Raw genomic sequence first — 21812 nt, 5'->3', positions numbered from 1 at the left:
TTGTAATTTACGCTCTAAGGGTTAAAGCTCAAAGACAGTTTAGAGCTTCAAGACATTGTTAACAGCTTTTACTATTCCTATTCTTAGTTAGAACCTCAGGCTTTGTTTACGCAAGTTTTTTTCTTCAATAAGAAAAGAAATTTTAACATTCCAATAATGCAATCCCTGATGTTATTTGCATCACCCTCAGCCATTAAAGAACTTTATTGCGAGGTGGTTCACCGTGTAAAACTGTTAAGCAGCAAATGAGATTGGGTTTTGAAATCGAAATAGTTTATAATTATCTTAAATTGTCTAACACTAATCGTTTGGTATTTACAGATTTTAACAACTTGAAAACATAGAATGCTATTAATTCCCATTAGTAACATTAAAACTGAAATTAACTTGATTTCGCATACACACAAGGACGTTGCAGGATTTATCTCACGGTGTAGTCTATATCGTGTAGACAAATGGTATTCTCATTATCACTTTACGTGCTACGCACCTTTAGAATCCTTCTACTGATGGGGGTTTTGTTAGATAGGACTCTAATACCAAAGTGAACGCATTACATGGAAGTTTAGAAGTGCCTAAAAGTGGTAATTTTAGAGATGGGAGGCTCCAGAAAGGTGTATACCATTTCGGATAAAATTGAACAGAAGAATGAAGGGTAAGTGGAGATACAGTCATATCGGAAATTTATATAAGGAAATAATTGAAATTAAAAAATGCTGTATAATATTTGAATGTGTAGTTAATCCTAAATTTCTTGGACGCAATACAAAAAATTTGCCATATTTCAAAAATTCAGATGTTTTGATGGATTTGATTCACAACTTCTTCATTTTATGAATAATTCAGCTCAAATCAGAATCATTAGTGAAGCCTTTCTAATTAGACATGTGATATTTTTCCCTAGAGCTATGTTCCATTTGATTCCCCAAACTTTTTTGTAATGGCTAAAAACGGCTAAAAAACTATCTTTGCTCGATTATATAAACTTTTTGATCTCTTGCGATTCATTTAAATATGTTACTGTTTGAATAACCTTATTAATATAACAGTTTTATATATTCGAAATTTCTTAAAATGCTCAATTTCTTCACAATACTTTTGGATTTGCTGGTTCCATTAACCTTTTTTTAAAGATTAGTTATGAAACTTTTTAGACATTTTTCAACATCAAAAATACACATTGTAATTAATAAACGAGGTTGAGAAGTATAAAGCTTAATATAGCCATTATTATAATTAACCTCTGTTAACTCATACTTATGGTCTACAGGATATTACAAATAATATTTGAATTCGTTTTTGAAGTGCAACATGTACTTTTGTCTCACTTTCTCGGCCTTCAATTACCCTTGTCTTAAGCAAACGGAAAATGTAAAACAATTAAGTTTATGATTTTTTTATGAATTATTAGATGATGTTTACGCAGTACTTATACATATGTACAGTACTTACACTGTCATAATGTAAATATGATATGTTAGCCAATATATCGTTCCATATAAAAAATCGTAAAGCTGTTGTACAAGGTGTAACATATCATCGATATATTTCTGGATGCAATAGTACCTGTAAAATAGTTTTAAAATGTCAACAGACCCATAATAAAAAACGAACCATTTTCGATATACAGAATACAAAGTTTCATATCCTTTATCATATTTTGCGTTTTTCTTAGCATATACTTGGAGTTAAAATTTTGAAATTTTGTACATCTATTTCCTTCATGGCACTCTACGACAAAATGTCAAAGTCGTCCGTAGCCATATACAGGGTGTTAAGTTTTTTAGATCATGTAGTATTTTTCGTATCTTTCACCGTTCTGTCTCCATTATCTTATTTTCCGAAATATTTTCATGATGAGGTATTACAGCCTTTATACATATGAAGCGGAATGTAATTTTTTTGAGGGAAAATAACGGCTCACACACTTATCGGGTTTCTTGTAATTGTCGAATGTCACACTATTCTTAGGTAAGTTTAACACAGGATTAATAACAATTATTAACACAAATAATAATTGTCATTCTCGGGCAGTTTTGTATGAGAATGACGTGAATTTCCTTTAATACAACAACACTTACTGATGCGTAAGGCATTATTCCCCCCTAAAAAAAGATGTCTAAAATTTCCCTTGACAATACCATAACCGAATTTTCTCAACCGAACTACCATTTCCATTTCAGTCATTTCACACATCTTTGGTCTATACATTGGGCCAGGCCTCAAATAAGCTTCCTTACTTTTCGTTTATATAAAATAAAGATTTTCTCTCCCCAGGAAGCAAATTTGTACATTAAAGGGTTCAAAACCTTTGTTGGGCATACAAAGAAAAAAGACTGATAGCTCCGAGGATTCAGGAAATATTTCAGAGGTGTATCCGCACGAGTAGAAATCCATAAAGACAATAAGAAAGTCTTGTTTCCATTAGGAACTTATCGAAATCGAAAGCGAATTCATAACAAATTTTATCCACACGGACGAGTGGTCCGCCTTTGCCTTCAAATCTACGTTATAAAGCTTTAATTAAACTTTATTCGGAGGAGGGATTTTTAAAAGTCCAACGCAGTCCAGGAGATTAATTAATTTTCCCTGCATAAAGCGAGAGTTGCTCTTTTAATGTAATTTTAATGAACTACCCACGGGACATTCAATTTTCTAAGGGCACATTAAATTGTATGCTCCGTGGCGTCCTCTCGAACCCCCAAAGAAAAACAATTTCAAACCGTCAGGGCCCAGATTTTCCCCTTAAAACGTTTCGACGGACTTTCATTTTTATACTAAAAAAAAAACATTAATTTGAGCTGTATTGTTACCTGGTTGTGTAACAATAATGTCTTGTTCCGGCAGGAAACGAGCCGTAGAGAAATGAGCTTATAATGGATGATGATAAACATGGGAAATTTTTATAAAATGAAATAAGGTTAATATTCCATTAAGGGCTAACGGAATATTGTCGTCGAATAACGCTCTTTCAGAGGGTTAAAATTGTGTCAGGGGATTTCGGCTGGCAAGTGGTAGACAATTAGGTTAACCGAGTTAGCCTATGCTAAGACAAGGTAGTCCAAAACCTCAGGAAACAGTGGTAGTACCAAGTCCAGGCTATTAAAAGCTGCTCTTTATTCCAAAAACGTTATAAAATAGATATATCAAGAGCCTGTAAAGTTTCAGATATATACGGGGTATCTCGTTTTACCAGACTAATCGGCTAACCGGCTAATCATTATGGGAAAATAATTAAATTTTTCTTGTGACACTCTGTACTAAGCACAAAGGATGTGAAATTAATTAAAAAATATATTTTTGTTAATAATCTGGATCTTGCTTAACATATTTTAATGAAATGTTTCAATGCTGTATCATTCGATGAGGCACACATTTCCAATAATCTGGGTTAAAAAATTCTGACAAACAATCAGGAAAATCGAGGGTTCTGTACACGTTTTCCCTCCGACTTTTTTTTGCTCACGCCAATGGTGCATTTGTTTACTTATTCAAATTAGTTGTTTGCTTTATCTAAATTTCTTCGTTCTTATAAAATTTTGTTTTGCAGCTTAGTTTAGAAGATATTTCAGCTTATTGCCAACAATACGTGGCTTCTATTTTCTATTAAGAAATTTTTTTATGCGAGACACCCTGTATGTGTGTATTTTATATTTTGATCACTATTACTCTGATTGATATTACAATAAATTCCCTACTTAATTTCATTTATTCACCAGACATCCTCGTCAATGCTACACGTTGATAAGTATAGTAATTAATATTTAACAACAAAGTTCCTCGTTATTTTTACGTCAAATCAAGATATTTGACATTATAACTATCCCTCGCTCGATTACTGCAAAAATGTATCCTTTCCTCAAAAACAACCCTCAAAGGACATACGTAAACATTTTAAAACCATTCAGGCTTGTCGGCCTCATCTTCGGGATCCCCTTTCAACTCCCTTCAAGAAAACCCCTCGTATTCCTCTACATCATGTTTTACTACACTTTACTAACCTGATGGATCTATTTCCAATTTAACCTACATATCTTCGTTCAATATACCTTAATAGAATTTTCAGTGTTCTTGAATTCACTGAGCTTAACATTGGCCACTTCAATAGTTACAACAACCAGTCTGGCGAACTAAAAAATGGTATCTCAACTCAGAGAAGGATTGATTAGAATAAAGCCAGAATGTCAGAAATTTGGTATGTGGAAACCTTGTCGATACATTAAAATAATTGCGGTGGTAATATTAGGGCTTTATCTGGTGGCTTGAGTAGTTTTGGCTTCTTTTGAAATTCTGGATTACCCAGCAACTAAATTATGGTGAATCATACGACAATTGTGATAATATGTGTATTATTAGATACTTGGCAGTTCATTATGGTATCAAGCATAGAAAGGCTTCCTCCAAGAATAAGCTCAATATTTGTAAATTTTAATTGTAAATACCTTCTGGGTCTATATTCTCGTGATTCGATATTTTTTTGTGATTGTAAATGCAAATCTAAAGCATCTAAGTCAAATCGAGAATTTTAACAGCATTTGGCAAGAACATCTCTTGAACAGAGGCAAACACATTTTCAAAAGCATCTTCGAAATTTCTATGCTTTTACAGAAGATCCACAGTCTATCCTTGATATTCGTACTCTTCAGCTTTGAAATCAACTTACTTATCCAAATTTATCTATTCCTGCAATATGAAAGAAGAATCAAATTTTTGATCTGTTATGCTTCTGTCTTGTGAACTACAGTAACTCTATATATGATTTGTCAAGGGCTAGTAGACGAGTTTGAGGACAATAAAATGAAAATTTTAAGCTTGGCTACTAATAACAAAATTACATTTACGATAAAGATAAATAAGGCCCTAAAGGTGTTGAGCAATTGATATATTTTTTTCCAGAGTGTATTAATTATCAGACAGATAGTTCAGTACCAATTTGAGCTGCAGGCTTATGGAATATACAATTCGAACTCAGCTCTTATGAAAGCAGTATGAAACTCGTCGAGTAATTATCTACAGCTAAGTTTTTTTGATGTTTCACGTGACAACTTCAGTGGGCTTTTATTTTGTAGTTTTGGTGCAATTCGATTCAGTAAATTATACTGAAATATAGTATTCATCGCAAAGATAAATCAGAATTAATGTATCAGATGGAAGTCATCATCAACTTCTACGGGGAGAGTCCCAAAACACTCTACTTAATTTTTAAAGAAACCAAAAATTTAGAAAATATTACATTATTTCTCAACATAGTCTCCTTTAAGATTGATATACTTTTCCCAGAGATATTCTATACCCTGTTTATAGTAAGAAGCTTCGAATGTCCAATATGGGCATCGACCCAGAACTCTTCCTCTTCATTATTGGCAAATCTCTTTTCACCGAGCCATTTTTTCAGTTTAAAGAAAATAATCTGAGATGATTATATCCGGCGAATAGGATAAATGAGTAAAAAGTTCGAAACCAAGTTCACTAATTTTGGCCCTCATCATTACGGAAGTGCGGAATTGATGCACTGTCTTGATGAAACAAGACTTGCTTTTTTGTGTCATGGGGTCGCTTTTTCCTAATTTTTTCGCTTAAAAGCTTAATAAATTTATATAATATTCTTCGTTTCTTGCTTTTCTTTCAAAAGAATAGACAACAAAAATTATCCCACGTACATCCCAAAAAACTGACTCCATCAACTTTCCTGCAGATAGTCAGATTTTCGCCCTCTTTAGAGCAAACTCTCCCCTTTGAGTTCATTGTTTTGACTGATCTTTCGTCTCAGGTGTGAAATAATGGACCCGTTTCATCCATGGTTATGAATCGATATGAGAACTCGGCTTTATTGCTGCAGAATTTTGTCAAACACTCCCGTGGAACGTCCTCACGGCGCTGTTTTTGTTCCATTATGAGTAAACACGGGACCCACCTTACGCATAACTTTTTTAAATTAATCGTTCAGCCAAAATGCGATGTATGGTACTTTTTGAAGTGCCCATCTTCCAATACAGTTTTATGGATTTTCACTACAATATCTGGAATCTGGTCAGATCTGGTGTGTCATGGAGTCGATCACTGCGGAATTCGTCTTAAATGCTCGTACGACCATGTTTAAGCTCTGCCACCCAATATTTTACAGATATTAACGATGGACCAGATCTCCCAAAGTAGAATCTAACTCTGCTTTTATGTTGTATGGACTAAGACCTTTCAAATTAAAGCATTGAATTACGTATAGATTACCAATTTTTTCGATATTTACAAAATCTCTAAAAGCGTTCAATAAAAACGATTCCAAAACTAATACAAAATCAACGGAGCAACCCCAAACCTTAGACAACCTTTTTAAAGTAATAAGTTTGTAATATAGGCAAATTTTTAACAATGAAATTGCAATCTATGTCTTAGGTCAGATACTTTGAAACTACCCTCATAGAGTCAATTATTTTCAATGTAAAGCACATAACAGCAAGATAGCGGCTTCAAGTTTGCATTGAACTGTGTGGTAATGAACAATTCAAAACAAATTTACTTTAGATATTCGTTTTGATGAATACATATGTACGTTTCGCATTGTGGAATTTTGCGTTAGGAAAATTAATTGGTTTACGATATTGTTACTTTGTCGACGGAGCCTGGATAGTAGAATTGTGGGATCGCATCATCAATCGTAATGTGTGTATTAAATGCCAGAATACCCTAATTAAGGAATACCTCCTTTTTTAGGTTGTTTCCGTTAGAGGCAATTCACCTTAATGCCAAAACTTAAGTTGGTACCCTGATCGGCAAAAAAACCAACTGGCTCGAAATTTGTGACGAAACTACTCAGTGTTCAATTATTCAAGTGAACAGTGATAAAGAGATCGAAGGATTGAGTTGAATAAACATTAACAATACAGAGGTGAGATCCAATTTCTTCATATGCAATATTTTGGGGCGTTCTACTCCCTTTGCCGATTATTACTCGATGCATTTAGCAGAAAATAATTACAAAAAATGAGGCCGTTTACAATAAGTTGTAAATAAATAAAGATATATAAAATGAATATTCTCATAACTTATTAATGGTGTATACAAATACCTTCAATATCAGATATTTACCTAAAGTAATATTTATTTCAAATTCGTATACTAATCGAATAAGCGCCCACATTCGGATTTGTATTTGCGCAACTTTACAACCTTCAAATAAACAGAAAAAAGGGAGTTTAAGGAGTTTATTTTTGGGAAATTGGTTATTTTTTCTAAATATAAAAATAAATAATAAAGCAAATACCTGTACTTAACAATTTCTATAGTTGCACGTAAAAGCAGTGAAGTAGAAATTTATAATAATATTTGCTGTGTAATCGCGGAAAGGGGATCGCCGTTCTTCGTGGCCTCGATTTTGGTAGTTAGCTGAAATCGGGGATGAAGTGTCGGGCTAGGCGTCGTGCAGGGGAGACATCTAAAGGTCGGGGAGTCGGCGTTTTTAATGAACTTCCTGTATAATAATATTGCACTGGAAAAAGTTTTTTCTTTATCATTCTTTTTTTCCGTTTCATCCACTAAATATATGTTAGTGAGAACGGCAAACCTATGACTCAGCTCTAGAACTTCAATACTCAAACTATATATGATGCCCTCAATAATATAATTTAGCAATATTAAACTCTATAATGTTATTATCATAAGCAGTAAATAGCAATTATTTATACCACAATTACAATCAACGCAAAATCAGTATATCGTGCTTAATAAATCCGATTTCCAGATACTAACTCCGCCTATAAATCAATAAACAAAAGCTGCAATTTCGCCACATTCAATAGTTATTACAGGAAAGTTCTCAATATAAATAAACCCCAATAAATAATTATTACATAAATACTCATGGGCGTTAATGTCCGAAAAAATGAATTCGAAATTCCTAGGCAGTTTCCCCAAAACTCTTTCTGAATGAAAGTTAAAAAAAGCCGACCCGATTAAATATAAAAGGCTGTTAAAAAATTAATAGCGGTCATTTGTATTCCTGAAATTGCAGGATCAGGAAAAATTTTAAAAAAGAATTTCGGTTTTTTGTACGCTCCGGTAAAAATTTAACATGGTCTAGGTTTGTAAATTAGATACAATAAAGCAGAAATTAAGAGTATTAAAATTTCATTTCCAAATTCCAAGCGAAGTCCACTTGTATTGGTTTCAATAAGAATAAGTTATAAAGAGAGTCATATATTAAATGAGATCCATATTTTAACTTTTAACAATTAGTATTACCCCTGTGTCTGAAATTAAATGTTATAATATTGTCTGACCGTTTCAGAACTGATATCTCAAAGTCAAAGCTGCTGCGTTTACATTACTAGACAACAGAATGATGATCAATTGCCACTTTTTCACCCTTCCTCCAGTCTTCAGGGAAATCTAGTAAAGATTGAAAAGTGGTGTTGAATAGAAAAAATATACATACAAGGGTATATTTTTTGAAACATGGCTACGAATTCCCAATTCTATGGGTTTCCCAGAGAACCGACAGTATTAAATATCCAGAAGGTCTCGTAATTAACGAATCGATTGTTATCCTAGACACGTTTTTTCTTTACTGCTTTAACGCTCATTCTCTTTACCAATGTATCAGCTAATGAAAGAAAACAATGTTTTTTGGATAAAATACTAATAGACCCGGTATTTTTTTCCATTTCAATAGATGTACTGTTAATAGTTTTCTAACACCAAAAACCTAATAAACTGTATCCTTTAGTGACACTCAATTCTCAATTATATATTTTTCTCTTCCCTTTTCGTCGACAAAATAACTGCTTTTTATTTTGAAAAAGATTTTGCCTTTATATCAAGTTGAAATAATGTCTACGCGTTTATCTCATGTTGTTAAGGTAGATTTATTTGCTCCTTGTCCTGCACTGGTTTGCAGCCGGTAAATCAAACATGCATTTAGACTACCTGGATATTATAATCTTGTTACTAAGCAACCTTACTAATATCTTGTTAGGATCTGTCTTTTAAAAAAATTACAAATTTTAAAAAACCCTTACTTAAATTGCATATTGTTCTCTTACTGTCATGATAATAGTGGGCTCTAATTTCAACCTAAGTTTTATTTGAAACATTACAATACTCACTTTTGCATATAAGTATAGTTAAACGTTTATAAAATGAATAGCAATGCATTTGATTCTCATATTTAGATAAATACCTATTACAATTGCGTTTGATTGCAACTGAACAATTTCGATTGATAAAAATTGTATTCGCCGTATTGTCAAGAAACACTGTTTGTTTTAACTTTTCTGTTTTTAAAACAAGTCATCTACTGGAACTATGATGTCAATAACTACATCCCCTATAAATATAATTTTATTTCATAATCTTTAAAAATTTATTATGTGCGTGTTGTTACATTGCAGACAAGTGATTATACAACCGCAAAACCATAATCACTGGAAAGCTTTTCTTGCAAATATGGTGAAGAATATTTTTTCAACACTAAATTATTTTTAGCAATATAGTTGTACTTCGTCAGAATTCCAAAAACTTCAGAGAGTTTTCAAAGCAACAACTGACTCGAACGCGTCTTGTATTAAGTCAAATTTCTGTATTAAACAGCAAACCAGACTACGTAGAAAAACTTATTGCTTTACCCTTTGTTATTCAAAGCGAAAAAATAGAGCCATATTATACAAGGAATTTCCATCCGTTTCGAGCATAAAGTTAAATTCCTTTGATGTCACTCTTTTTGATAACACTATAAGCAAGCCCAGAATGTCGTTTGGTCGGATCTTGTCTAAAGGCAAAAAAAGACGTTCAAAACCAAATAAAATATTGGACGAGAGCGCAGTTCGCTACAAAGCGATTCGGAAAAAATTGTTCTTTTCTTCGTTTTTTAAGAATAGAGATCCAGACTTCCAGGAACGTACTCAGAGTGAAAGCTAGTGTGATTTCATTTTGAGTTTAATAAGTGTTAGTTCCGGTTAGGAAATAAGCTTATATGGCGCACTAGGTTCAAGATATTTACGAATAATATTTTTGCACTTATATTTTCTCTTGGCGCATTTATTTCGAGTTTGAAAAATCATTGAAGCTCCACAAGTCTTTTAACGATTTGAACCGATTCTGTCTCTCTTTTAAAGAGATCAGAACAATTTTAAAAATCATTGATTCTCATCTCCAGGACGCTTCAGCAGCAAATTTGCAATCCAGAATCCAAACGAGTTTTGTAATTTAAATTCGTTAAATCTGAATATTTTTAAGAGTTAAAAGGCGAACAATTTCTAGGTTTTCAATAACAAAACATTTTCACATTTTTTAATAGGTAAAATTGGTCAGTTTTGACGATTATAAAAGTTTAACTACCTCAAGCCTACATACTTTCAAAGGTCCGAAAGTGCCTCTTTTCAGGATTTTTAAATACAAAATATTGGATGCTCAATGGCAAAGATTGATTAAATTAGGAATGTAAGAATTTGCTGTTTATGATACTTTACGCAACCCATTTACGATTTTGACTATTTATATTTTCCTTATTTTATTGAATGCGGAGAAATTGAAAAATAGACTCCCACAAAAATAACTTTTCTTATTTAATCGATCTCGCATATACAACAGCTCCTGAAATGGAAATGGACAGGAAAGTATGCTTCACAAATATTCATTGACCATTTCCGATTTTTCATGGACATTGAACGTTCCATGGATGAATAGATACGAATTTTTTTAACTAAATTAGCAGATGGTTCTCGAATTGGAAGAGCCCAAAAGCATGGTATTTGTACAAGTTCTCATGAAAATCCTTTGTCAGAACGAAAAACTCAAAAAATCCAAATAACAAAGTTTTTTTAGAGTGTCATATGATTTTCAGATTAAGGTTTTAATCGGTTTGGGTAAGTTTCGAATTAGTTTTCCGTTAATTTAACCGAACATAAGCTTCATTTGGTTTGCAAATCATACGATTATTTAAATGATTTATCTCGCCTGACGATCTTTTACAGCAGCCGCAAGGTCTAGGTCAACAATGAAAGTAATAGTATATTATAATACCACCATTGCGGTTTTTGTAAATTATAACTACCTGTTTAAAGATAGACCCCTTATTTTCAGGGACAATAAGTTGCAGAATCTTCCTCGTATTAAGGAAAAACTTTTATAGCCTGAGTAATATTTTAGAATCTGAAGAACTCACGAAACGATCAAAGAATATAATATACGAAGAATGGCTCGTGCATTAGACCTAATAGACATTTGTGAAGCCTTATCAATAAATTAAAAATATTAGCTATTGGTTTTTTAAGTGCTCCCACACGTGTACGTAATCAGTAAATAATATAAGCTTTTTGCGTACAAGGCTGCTAATTCAGTTAACGACTCTGAGCTCCATAAGCTCTATCTCCTTATCGGTTTTGCTTTAGCATCACGTGAATAATCGTAAAATATTAGCGCACTTTCAGAAATAAATGCAACATTGACTTAAACAGTTGTCAGTATGCGAAACTTTTATAGCCTAACGATGGGGAACACCCAACCTATTTACAAACCTACGTGTACCTGCGTTTCTTCTAGTTAAGCAAAACTGGTCAGAGCGGCTACGCTACTTAGCATAACCCGGTGGATATTTTCAGATTTTTACCATCAAAAAGCTCATATCAACAGCTCCACCATCAGCAGCTGGGGATACCCCAGTGTGCTTTGAATGACGCTCGCACACCTACAAAGTTGCTTCTTGGTGAGACCACACGGAAACATAACTTTATCGTTGTAATAAATGGTATTTTTGTTTCTTATCTTTGGCGAAATAGAAGGGCGACTGAAGAAATCTGACGGCCTTGGGTCTGGACTGGCGGGTGGTTGTAGTCAGTTTCTTAGTTAAAGCGATTTTCGCGTTTCTGGTGGTTGGTAGAATATCGGGCTCAGTTTGGGTTGTGAAAAATTATTTTTACTGGAAATTGTTGGTAAGTAGACAGATAAGTTATTATTTTTGAATTGTAATAAGGTATTGAATGATATAGAGTTCCTGTTCTCATTGACTCGAGTTTTTCAAGATCACTTCAATTATTTAATAATACATTAAATATTTTATTAAATATTTTTATCGTGAAAAACAGCTAAGTGTGAGGTAAACCGTCAAGTTTAATCTTCCATACATGTACTATTAAAAAGGCATATCCTCATACGCACGCCTATATGTCCCTTCAATGACTTGCCACAAACAAATAAATTCACATTGTCGTGATGAAATTTTGTTTCTTTTTTGATGAATTGCCCAGTAAATTAATAATTATTTTTCTAAATGTTTTCGTTTCGATTTACATTTGACCTGAAATTGCTTCTGAGTCATAATGATTCATTTTTTTATTGTTTTTAAATCCCCTCACAAATTCCCCCCTAAACGTTATCCAGGAACCAAGTTCCTTAAGTTCTACTGCAGATGTTAGCTGTAAATTTGCCATAAACGATGATCAACTCCCACGTTCGTATTAAGTGCAGGAAAAACTTAACGAGTCTTTAGGGCCTTCAAAGGCGCCCAAGATGCACTGAAGCAGCAAAATGGATTAAAAATATTTTAATTTTCAAATAAAGTAAAGTTTCAAAAAATTATCGCACAAGTTGATTTCTCAAAAATTGCACATTACACCGTGTCCTTAAGGTATATCACTATCACAAAATCGCCTTTAATCACATATAATTTAAAATCAATAGCAAATAAGTTAGCAATTCGAAAGATAAATGCTAAATATTTCTCAATTACGAAACGTTTTTACATGTACCACTTTGCTAGTGAAAAATGGTTCTTAATAAGGTTGTTAATTTAAAATTAAATTATTTTGTACGTACAAGGTACATGTACTGAATTATAATATTATTTACCAACAATAAGGAATAATGCACTTACAAAAAATACAAGGTGAAATAATTTCTTATTTGTTACAAGAGTGTTCTTGCTTTGCATGTAACTCCCAATTAACCCAGAAAATTATAAAATTTATGGCTAAGTAACAAGCACATCCGACAACTTGTGGGTCATAGTTTTGTGAATTTTATGATCCGTCATATCCTCCTTTGGATGAAAATCATTAATGCGCCGTTGGTTTTGTCAATATTCATCAAAAAAACGATTTTGGATGGAATACATATATATCTACGGGGTTGCTAATTAAAATGGTGGTCTAATGTATAATAAAGTAGGTTTTCCGTCTACTTGCTTGTACGTGGAAAACTAGACGGGTTTACCAACCACTTAATTTCTGCTTTAAATTTTCAGTAACTTTTTTCTAAAATGCAAATCTCCACATACTGCAAACCAATTAAAATTCTTTCAACTCGCCAGTTAAGTGATTAATTTAATGTTTTTTTTTTAATATATATATATATATCTATCTGATTTATATTTCGATTACTCCTTTTTAGCCACGATTCACAGTGTTTTTACTCATATTTGTCACGTTTATTTGGCCTTCGCTCGAAGAAAAACGAATCTGTAATGGCGTGGAAACATGCTATTTTCAATGAAGGTAACAAATGATTATGTAATTACAATTTATGCATGATAAAATTAAAATGGCTTCAAATTGAAGACGAACATCTTATATATGAATACTCCTGACCATGAGTAAAAGATTCTCATCTGTTTTATCCTATTGAATCAAACGGACATATCAAGTAAGATGTAATGTGTCATATCATGGTCAATGCTTATTTCCTAGATTACAATACAAAAATAGAATTAATAAATTATATTTGTGTGCAACAGGAGGTATGTTCGGAAACCCCTATCGAGCTTAGCATGTATTGATACACACCTCCTTTTCTAATTTATTAAAATGTAGTCACTTATACTTCTAATAATAATATTCTAATACTGCAAAGCAGTCCAACATGAATAATGACAAAGCACATTAGTAATTAGGCATAACATTAAATCTTGAATATTGGCTGATTTATCGTATTCGATGAAGTCACAACTTCGTATATTCACTTACATAAGGACTCATTTGAATAAACATTCAATTTACTTCGACTTATCCGGTTTACGCTAATGGCAAAAATTCGGATGGTTCGATACTTACATGTATTGATGAATACGCACATAATAATATTGAATTATTGGCACCCTGTTTAACTTCTCCCTTCTATAACAGTTCCTACAAAAACATATTGCAGTCGAAAAGGTCTAAGTTCCTCTGGAATATAGAGTGGAACAAACTAATAACATTATTAGCCCAAACCCGAGAAAACATCGCCTGAATTCTCACAAAACCCCAATTTCCGCGACGTTCAAGCTAGAACTGCCATCTCCAGTAAAAAAGAAAACGACTTTGTTTTGAATTGTCTGGCTCGGTCAAAACCCCCGATAAAGCCGTCGTATAATCAGGAAGATCATTTTTCCATAGAGAAATAAATAAATTGGAAAAAATTCAGACACGCCCATAAAGCTTATTTTGACGGCCTGAACTACAAAACGCGTATAACATCGAGATAACTGCCGAGTTTTGGTCTAATATGTAGTAAAAGCTCGCATTAAGGCCCATTTTCGTTATTGTGCACACCACATGCCACATTAGGGGAATTAATGCCACATACTTCGTCCCAAAAGTTTAAATTAAATTTCTTGCCTGAATATGAAATGGTCATTTTTTGCAGAACTCGGAAACAAGACATGGACACGAAGTTCCAGAGAGTCAAAACCGAAGAAGATGAAGTTGGTCGAAATTCCAATGAGCAGTGGAGAATATGGAAGAATATTTTAGTGGTGGGGTTTGCCTTTATGTTGCATTTTACAGCGTTTTGGGGAGCTTCAAATCTGCAAAGCTCAATCAACTCAGAGGCTTCCTTGGGCACTTTCACATTGGCAGCAATTTATGCCTCATTGCTGCTCTCCAATATATTTCTCCCAGTCATCGTTATCAGGTGAAGTATGAAAAGAAAACAGAAATAATTATCTCCCCATTTTCCATTTTTCGGAGTATCCAAAAATAATGTGGAAAGTCCATTTTTAAGTCATCGACAGGCGAAAAAATGTTTATTTTGTAAATTATCCTCGAGGTTTTATGTCTTAAAAACGGTTAAAGACCAGTATAGTTTCGAAATTAATTTCAAGTTTTTCAAACCTAAAAATATACTGAGCGTCCCGTGTAAAGAGATTTACTTTCGAGTTGCAGAAATACGAGGACAGGAAAGTGAACTTATTGTACCTTATTCAAATTATCTTCCGAATTTCCCGTTTTAATTACCTAAAAGTATGCTGGTTGACAAAGTGGACAAAGTAATGGACGATTTTTTTTAAATTTCATTGTTTATGGCTCTGTAGCTTCAAAACGGTTATATATATGAATAGGGATATTTAAAAATATATATATATATACAGAGGGTTCCATTTAAAAATGTTGACTTCAGGTGGTAAAAACAGACCATACAAACGTAACCACGAGCAAAAATTATTCTTCTAGAGAAACGTGTTCTTTAAATGCACTGGAACGTTAAAGTGATCGAACCTTTTCTTATCAAATTTTTAATATCCGTAAATTTTTTCGTTTAAAAAGTAAGTTTTGTTAATAACGAAATGAAAAAAGAAGAAATTTATAGATTATATAGATCGAACCTCTATACCTTTAAAAGTGTTAGCGTAGTATAGGTTAAACTTTGCAGCAGGTATATTCCTGGAATTAATAATTCACAGCGCGTGTAAGAAGTTTATGTGTATTCTTAGTTTAGAATAATCTCAAAGCTTTCAGACACGTCTCCAATAAATTTTATGCACGATACCAAGTTTGCCTCAAACTTTTCGAATTATTGCAAAAGTTATTTCGAATTATCAATTTGGCTCCAAAAGTTTCTGATGAGGGAAATTATATCTGGACTCGGTGGGTAGAAGGATTGATAGGTAACTGAGAGTTGTAAAAACCTTCCTCGTGCGAAAAAAAAAAACAATAACTCTTTTGTGCCTCATACAGCATTTATTTTAATTTTGTGTTCGCTTTAGCTAACTACGTTTAATGTTATGTGTGTCAATAATGGTACATTTTTATCCTTGCTGAAACTGGCGGTTGTTGACAGATCAATTAACGAGTCATTTCATTTTTATTGTTTAAAATGAACGTAAACATCATTCGCATAACTTTTCCTATCTGGTACAAGCTAGAATTTTCCTGGTAAAAAACACAGAAATTATTTCACAATTAGTAATTAAAGGTAATTATTTATTTTCTTTGTTACACATCGGTGGCCTTACTTAATTTTCCCCAGTTGGTGATAGATTTGATAAATTGCACAAGCATATTTGGCTGCACCCACTCACCCAGATTTAGATTTACTATAATAGATAATAAAATGCCAGAAGTAGAATAATTGCTGTGAGATATACACATACATACATGAAATAGCAGCCATGACCTCACCTACATCTAGGCGGATTTGATAACCGTTAAGCCGATGGTTAAGTCTACTACAAGAGACATAATTCTATAAGTTCATAAATAATAATAAAATCAGTTTGAAGGTACCAGTACAGTACTGGCCTTGAGGGTACTTGAGTTGAATGCACCTATTCATTATTACCAATACGTGTATTGGTGTACAGGGTGAGGCGTAAAGGAATCGACACAGCAAATGCGCGTACAAAACCTCAAAACATAGCAATTTGTCGATTCTTTTTACAGTTAATAGTTGAATAGATATTGACCTCGAACTTGTCTTGTAAATTTCTAAAAAACGGCATATTTTAGTAATGCTTCATTACAACGCAAACAATTTTGGAAAATGTCTTATTCTTATCAACATGTTCAATTGGTTGAAATATGAAATCCATGGAGACTCAATGAAGGTTGGATTAGGGGCAAAGTAAGATCTAGAAGATTTGGTATTTTAGTTATCTGTAAAGTAGCTAACAACCAGACAATACCATTTAATAACAAATTTAATTCTTCTTCTGAAAGGTTTTATTCTCCTTTACAATTTGTCAAAAACTTTATCATTTTTGATAAAATCGCAATTTTTGTGAAATAGAATAAAACCAAATTTAAAGGGATTTAAAGAGATTTTTTGCATCTTTTTGACTGGCAATTCTTTTAAATTTGGTTTGACTCTATTCCATAAAACTGCGATTTTATCAAAGACAATAAGGTTTTCAATCAATTTTGAAGAGGGACCAAAGCTTTAAAATAAAATTTGCCATTGTGCTTATAATATTTGGTTATGGATAACTAATACATAAAAAATTCAAAATTTTTCGAAAAATGTTTAAAGAGAGGAGGTACCCATTTATTACCACTTTTCAAATTTTGAACTGCGATAACTAGGGCAGCTGTGGAGCAATTGCATTAAAAAAAAAACAGCTCAAATTAATCGTCTCGACGAGCTCTATAAAACGCCGCAAATCGTTTGCTGATATTTTGCAAAGTTTTCGATAAACAGCATTATTTTCGTCTCTAACTTATGAAATTTTTTGATGCCAAAAATGACACTTTGAACAAATTGCTATTCCAGAATTTCCCCACCACAACTGAAGTGTCCACTGTCCATATAGGACTCATATGAGTAATCTATGGATTACAAATTAAGCTTGCGCTCGGTATTGCTATACCATATCGTCCGTTTGTTAGTTACCTCACAGATAAAAAAATCCCAACTCTTTTGGACCTTACCTTATATCTAATCCAACTATTATTGCACATATATCGATTTCATGTCTTTACCAATTAAAGATGGTAATAAGAATAAAGCTGCAGTAAATTTGGTTGCGTGATGGTGACGTATTTCTGAAATATTCGTTTTTTTTTAAATTAGCAGACCAACTTCAGAAGTCAATACCTTCTCAACTATAAACCATAGAAAAAAAATATATTGAATAAACCGTCGTATATTGAGGTCTCCTACACGCATCCGCTTTTTTCAATTCCTTTATGACTCACCCTGTACAGAGTGGTACTCTCCCAAATAAATAAATGCAGCGAAGTATTACTATTAACGTCCCTGTATAACAAAAAGGAAACGCTTCAATTTTTTTGGTGAGTGCCGTAGTAATCGGTCATTCGGGCACTAAATGACCACTGAATGAATGTACTAAATCATGTTCTTAGGTCAATAACAGTAGTTAACAATCATCATCCTCTCAACTTGTATCTTTCTATATTTGACTTGGCTTTTATATTAGGCGGAGGCCATAATGTCAATGAATCGAGTGTTTGGTTGGTATTTATGTTCCCAAGACCGACACTACGAGTAAAGTACTCTCAATCTGATTTTGTGAAGATCTGAAAAGTCTAATCTTTTAAAGGAAGAGCATAGAAATTGTATTAGTACTAATCTTCTGTGAGCAACTATTTGAAAATTCTATTGAAATATACGTTGAATTCATTCCAATTAACTGCACGACATTATCTTCATGTGATAATAAATAAATCACGTAATGTTGAAATAAGTAAATCACACTTTCTTGTTATAACGCAGATTCTATGAATCTTTCCAGATGGCTTGGAGTAAAATGGACCATAGCTTTAGCCTTCATGACCTACATCCCCTTCATCATGGCTCAATTCTACCCCCGATTCTTCACAATGATCCCCGCAGGTTTGGCCGTAGGGCTAGGAGGAGGGCCCCTCTGGTGCGCGAAATGCACCTACCTCACCATCCTCTCGGAGGCCTACTCCAAGGCGACCGGAGTGGGGGCAGATATTGTGGTGACTAGGTTTTTCGGCGTCTTTTTCCTCTTCTATCAGTTTTCCCAAGTGTGGGGCAACCTCATCAGCTCCGCAGGTGAGTTTTATTGTAGCGATTTTCCGAGCATTCATTGATCTGAGGTGGTTCGTTCGAGCAGCGGTAACTTAAAATGCCCCCAATGAGTCAATTAAGAAATTTGATATTTATTCAAATAGATTTAAAATTAAACATCAATAAATGGGTATTGAAACTAGTAATATGAAGAAGCCCACAAGTTCAGTAATTCAATTGACATAATTAAAACGATTTCAGTTTTATCCTCGCCAGAGATTGGGGCCTACAATGTAACGATCAACAATGCCACGGCAAAATTCGTTAAAACTCTTAACATATCAGAGCAACTTCAAGATACCGGGGAGATATGTGGGGCCAATTTTTGCCCCAGTGCTGCTACTGAGGTGGTTCCCAATTTAGCTCCACCTCCAGCGAGTAAAATCAACACCATAGCTGGAATTTACCTAGTATGTATGGTTGTTGCAAGCCTCATTGTAACTTTTGGGGTTGACTCAGTAAAAAGGTAATAACTTTTAGATTTGATCATGAGGCATTTTTAACTCTGTTACAATTTAATCAGGTACAATAAGGACAGAAAAGGAAGTGGAAGTGGCATGTCCGGATTCAAGTTACTGGTAGTTATCGTGAAGCAACTGGGAAATCCTTATCAAATATTAATCCTGCCTATTACAATGTTTATCGGGGCAGAACAAGCATTCTTGGCCGCAGATTTTACCTCTGTAAGTAGTTTACTCAGCTAATTTCGTGCAATTAGAAAGGCGAAAAACTACCCATATTCTTTGATCACATGTCGAAATTATGTCTTTTTTTTATCATACATCAGTTTTTAATAAAGAAAAAATATATACTTTTTTCAATATTATGCTTCTTTCATAAAGATTCCTTCGTAACAATGCAAGAATCTTTCCATTTAATATCGTAATCGTTACTAATTGAAATATTAAAGCCAAGGAAACAAACTCAATTAAACGAAAAAAAAATATTAATGACTCGCATCTCTAACTGTGGTCCCGTGAGAACTGGACCTAATTTGAGGTCAGACCAAATACAAAGTTGCTTTACGACTCCTTTCATCGAAATACTACAACTTTAACTCAGAAAACTCATTACGCTTTTCTAATGCCAACATTAGAGACTAACAAAACGGCTAAAGAAAAAATAGACGTCACTAAAAAGCACAAAACAGGATTCAAATCTCTCATTTAGCTTTCAGCTCTAAGTACACGAAGCAAAACCCATCAATTCTTATTTTAAGGGCCATTTCATCCCTGGCTCATCCTTTACGCCGGATTAGGGCAGTTGGTCATCCATTCTCGGATTTTATTTAGACAATCTTGTGACCGTTCCGGGCATTCGTCTCTAAGGGATTGCAATTCAGCAACACAGGATTTGTCATGATTTGCTTTTGGTTGTCGGCGATGACCTGGTCTGTTTCCGAAAATTTATGCAGTGTCAGATCTTATCAAAAACTCCGAGTGAATTTTTTAGATCGCTGTGATTTTCCCTCCCCCTTTTCCCACCCTAATACATACAAGTTTCCCCTCTTTGTTGACCAATTTAAAAAACTGTGTTTATCGTTCTACTTAATAAAGGCCCTTCCCCCGAAACTGATAGATCTATATTTGTATATGTTCAGGCTTTCGTATCCTGTGGATGGGGCATAAGCAATATAGGATTCGTCATGATTTGCTTTGGTGTTTGCAATGGAATTGCGGCCCTCTTCATAGGAGGAATTATCAAAATCACAGGAAGAAGTCCTGTAATCTGCCTGGCTTTGTCTTTGCATGTAGCGTTAATTGTGACCTTACTGGTATGGAAGCCAAGCTCTGATGCCAAGATCACATTCTTCCTTATTGCTGGCTTATGGGGATTTTGTGATGCTATATGGCTGGTTCAAATTAACTGTAAGAAATATTTCCCTAATATTTTCTTTGTACTATAATGTGTTTTTAGCTCTTTATGGAATTCTCTTCCCTGGTAAAGAAGAAGCTTCTTACAGCAACTTCCGTCTCTGGGAATCTACAGGATCGGTTATCACTTACATCTACAGCCCATATTTATGCATTGACGTAAAACTCTACTTGCTTTTGGGGTTAATTATTATAGGGGCCTCAGGGTACACTGTCGTGGAAGTCATTGAGTGGAAGGGTAAGAATGGGGGAGAGCCAAATAAAAAGTTATTTAAACTAGTAAAGAATAGTGAGAAATCTGGAGAGGTAGCTGAGTAACTGACATTGCTCAGTATAAAGTAGACTGTGATTTTACATTGAATATAAGGATCATATTATAGAGAATTTTCTTTATTCGCCAATACTACTCGAATCACCATTTATAACTAATTATTACTGGTATATAATAATAAGTCACATTTTCTATATTAGAATATAAAATTTTAATAAAATGCAGAAACTTTCAAACTTTGTTTTCGTCTTTTATTTCGACAGCTGTTGTGTGAAAATCTTTGCATTTAGAGTCACAAAAAGAATTAAATTTTAAGCTATTCTTCAGCACTCTTGCACCTAACATTAAAAACAGATTTAGTAAAGCGAGCAGACGAAGACTAAAAAAGGAAAAATGGAGATAATTCTCTTAGAAAATTTAAATCACTCAAATCGCTGACAACGTGTGAAAAACTGGGTCGGTTTCAATTCATTATTTCAGACTAAATTAGTTTCAAATGCATTTATGTATCGAGATCATTAGGGATTAGGCAAAAATTATGTAACACATTGGAAAAACAATGTTGTTTTAATTTTCACTACTAGATATGAAAAGAAACATTTTTCGCGTTTGACAATGTAGCTTTTCATTCCCAGTTATAATGAAAGCAGTTTCCATAACTGATAATGAAAAGTAAACCGTTTCTAAACTTCAAACAGTTTTCTAAAGTATCAGTGTATATATCAAAGAAAAAAGTAAATTTTCTTTACCAAAGCCGGTCCTCAAACCTCTTTCATTTAAATACTAGTTACATAATGAAAACGAGTACTTATATTTATTGAAGTCATTTTATAAAAGGTACGACTAGCAATAATTTGTTTTAGTTTTGCACATACCGAAGGAAACTTGTACATGTTCAAATATACATATACTATTTCCTTACAAATTCT

General features: G+C 33.5%; 1 protein-coding gene across 4 annotated transcripts; it reads left to right on the top strand.

Annotated features, from left to right (window-relative positions):
- Positions 1-389: 389 nt before the first annotated feature.
- Positions 390-21124, top strand: LOC136342965 (UNC93-like protein). 4 transcript variants are annotated; one of them, XM_066289296.1, is made up of 9 exons: positions 392-655; positions 11595-11698; positions 11772-11924; positions 14614-14880; positions 18437-18723; positions 18940-19204; positions 19262-19421; positions 20339-20606; positions 20656-21124. In XM_066289296.1, the coding sequence occupies exons 4-9, from the start codon at positions 14630-14632 to the stop codon at positions 20928-20930; spliced, it is 1506 nt and encodes a 501-aa protein (XP_066145393.1). In that variant the 5' UTR covers positions 392-655; positions 11595-11698; positions 11772-11924; positions 14614-14629; the 3' UTR covers positions 20931-21124. The 4 variants fall into 4 exon arrangements, with proteins under 4 accessions (XP_066145378.1, XP_066145400.1, XP_066145393.1 ...); XM_066289287.1 differs by lacking the exon at positions 392-655 and having other exon boundaries at positions 11297-11698; XM_066289281.1 differs by lacking the exons at positions 11595-11698; positions 11772-11924 and having other exon boundaries at positions 390-655.
- The last annotated feature ends 688 nt before the right edge of the window (positions 21125-21812 follow it).

This window comes from Euwallacea fornicatus, chromosome 1 (assembly GCF_040115645.1).
Source record: "Euwallacea fornicatus isolate EFF26 chromosome 1, ASM4011564v1, whole genome shotgun sequence".
Lineage (NCBI taxonomy): Eukaryota > Metazoa > Arthropoda > Insecta > Coleoptera > Curculionidae > Euwallacea > Euwallacea fornicatus.
The sequence above is the reverse complement of the archived record's forward strand: the minus strand, read 5'-3'. Positions and strand labels throughout refer to the sequence as shown.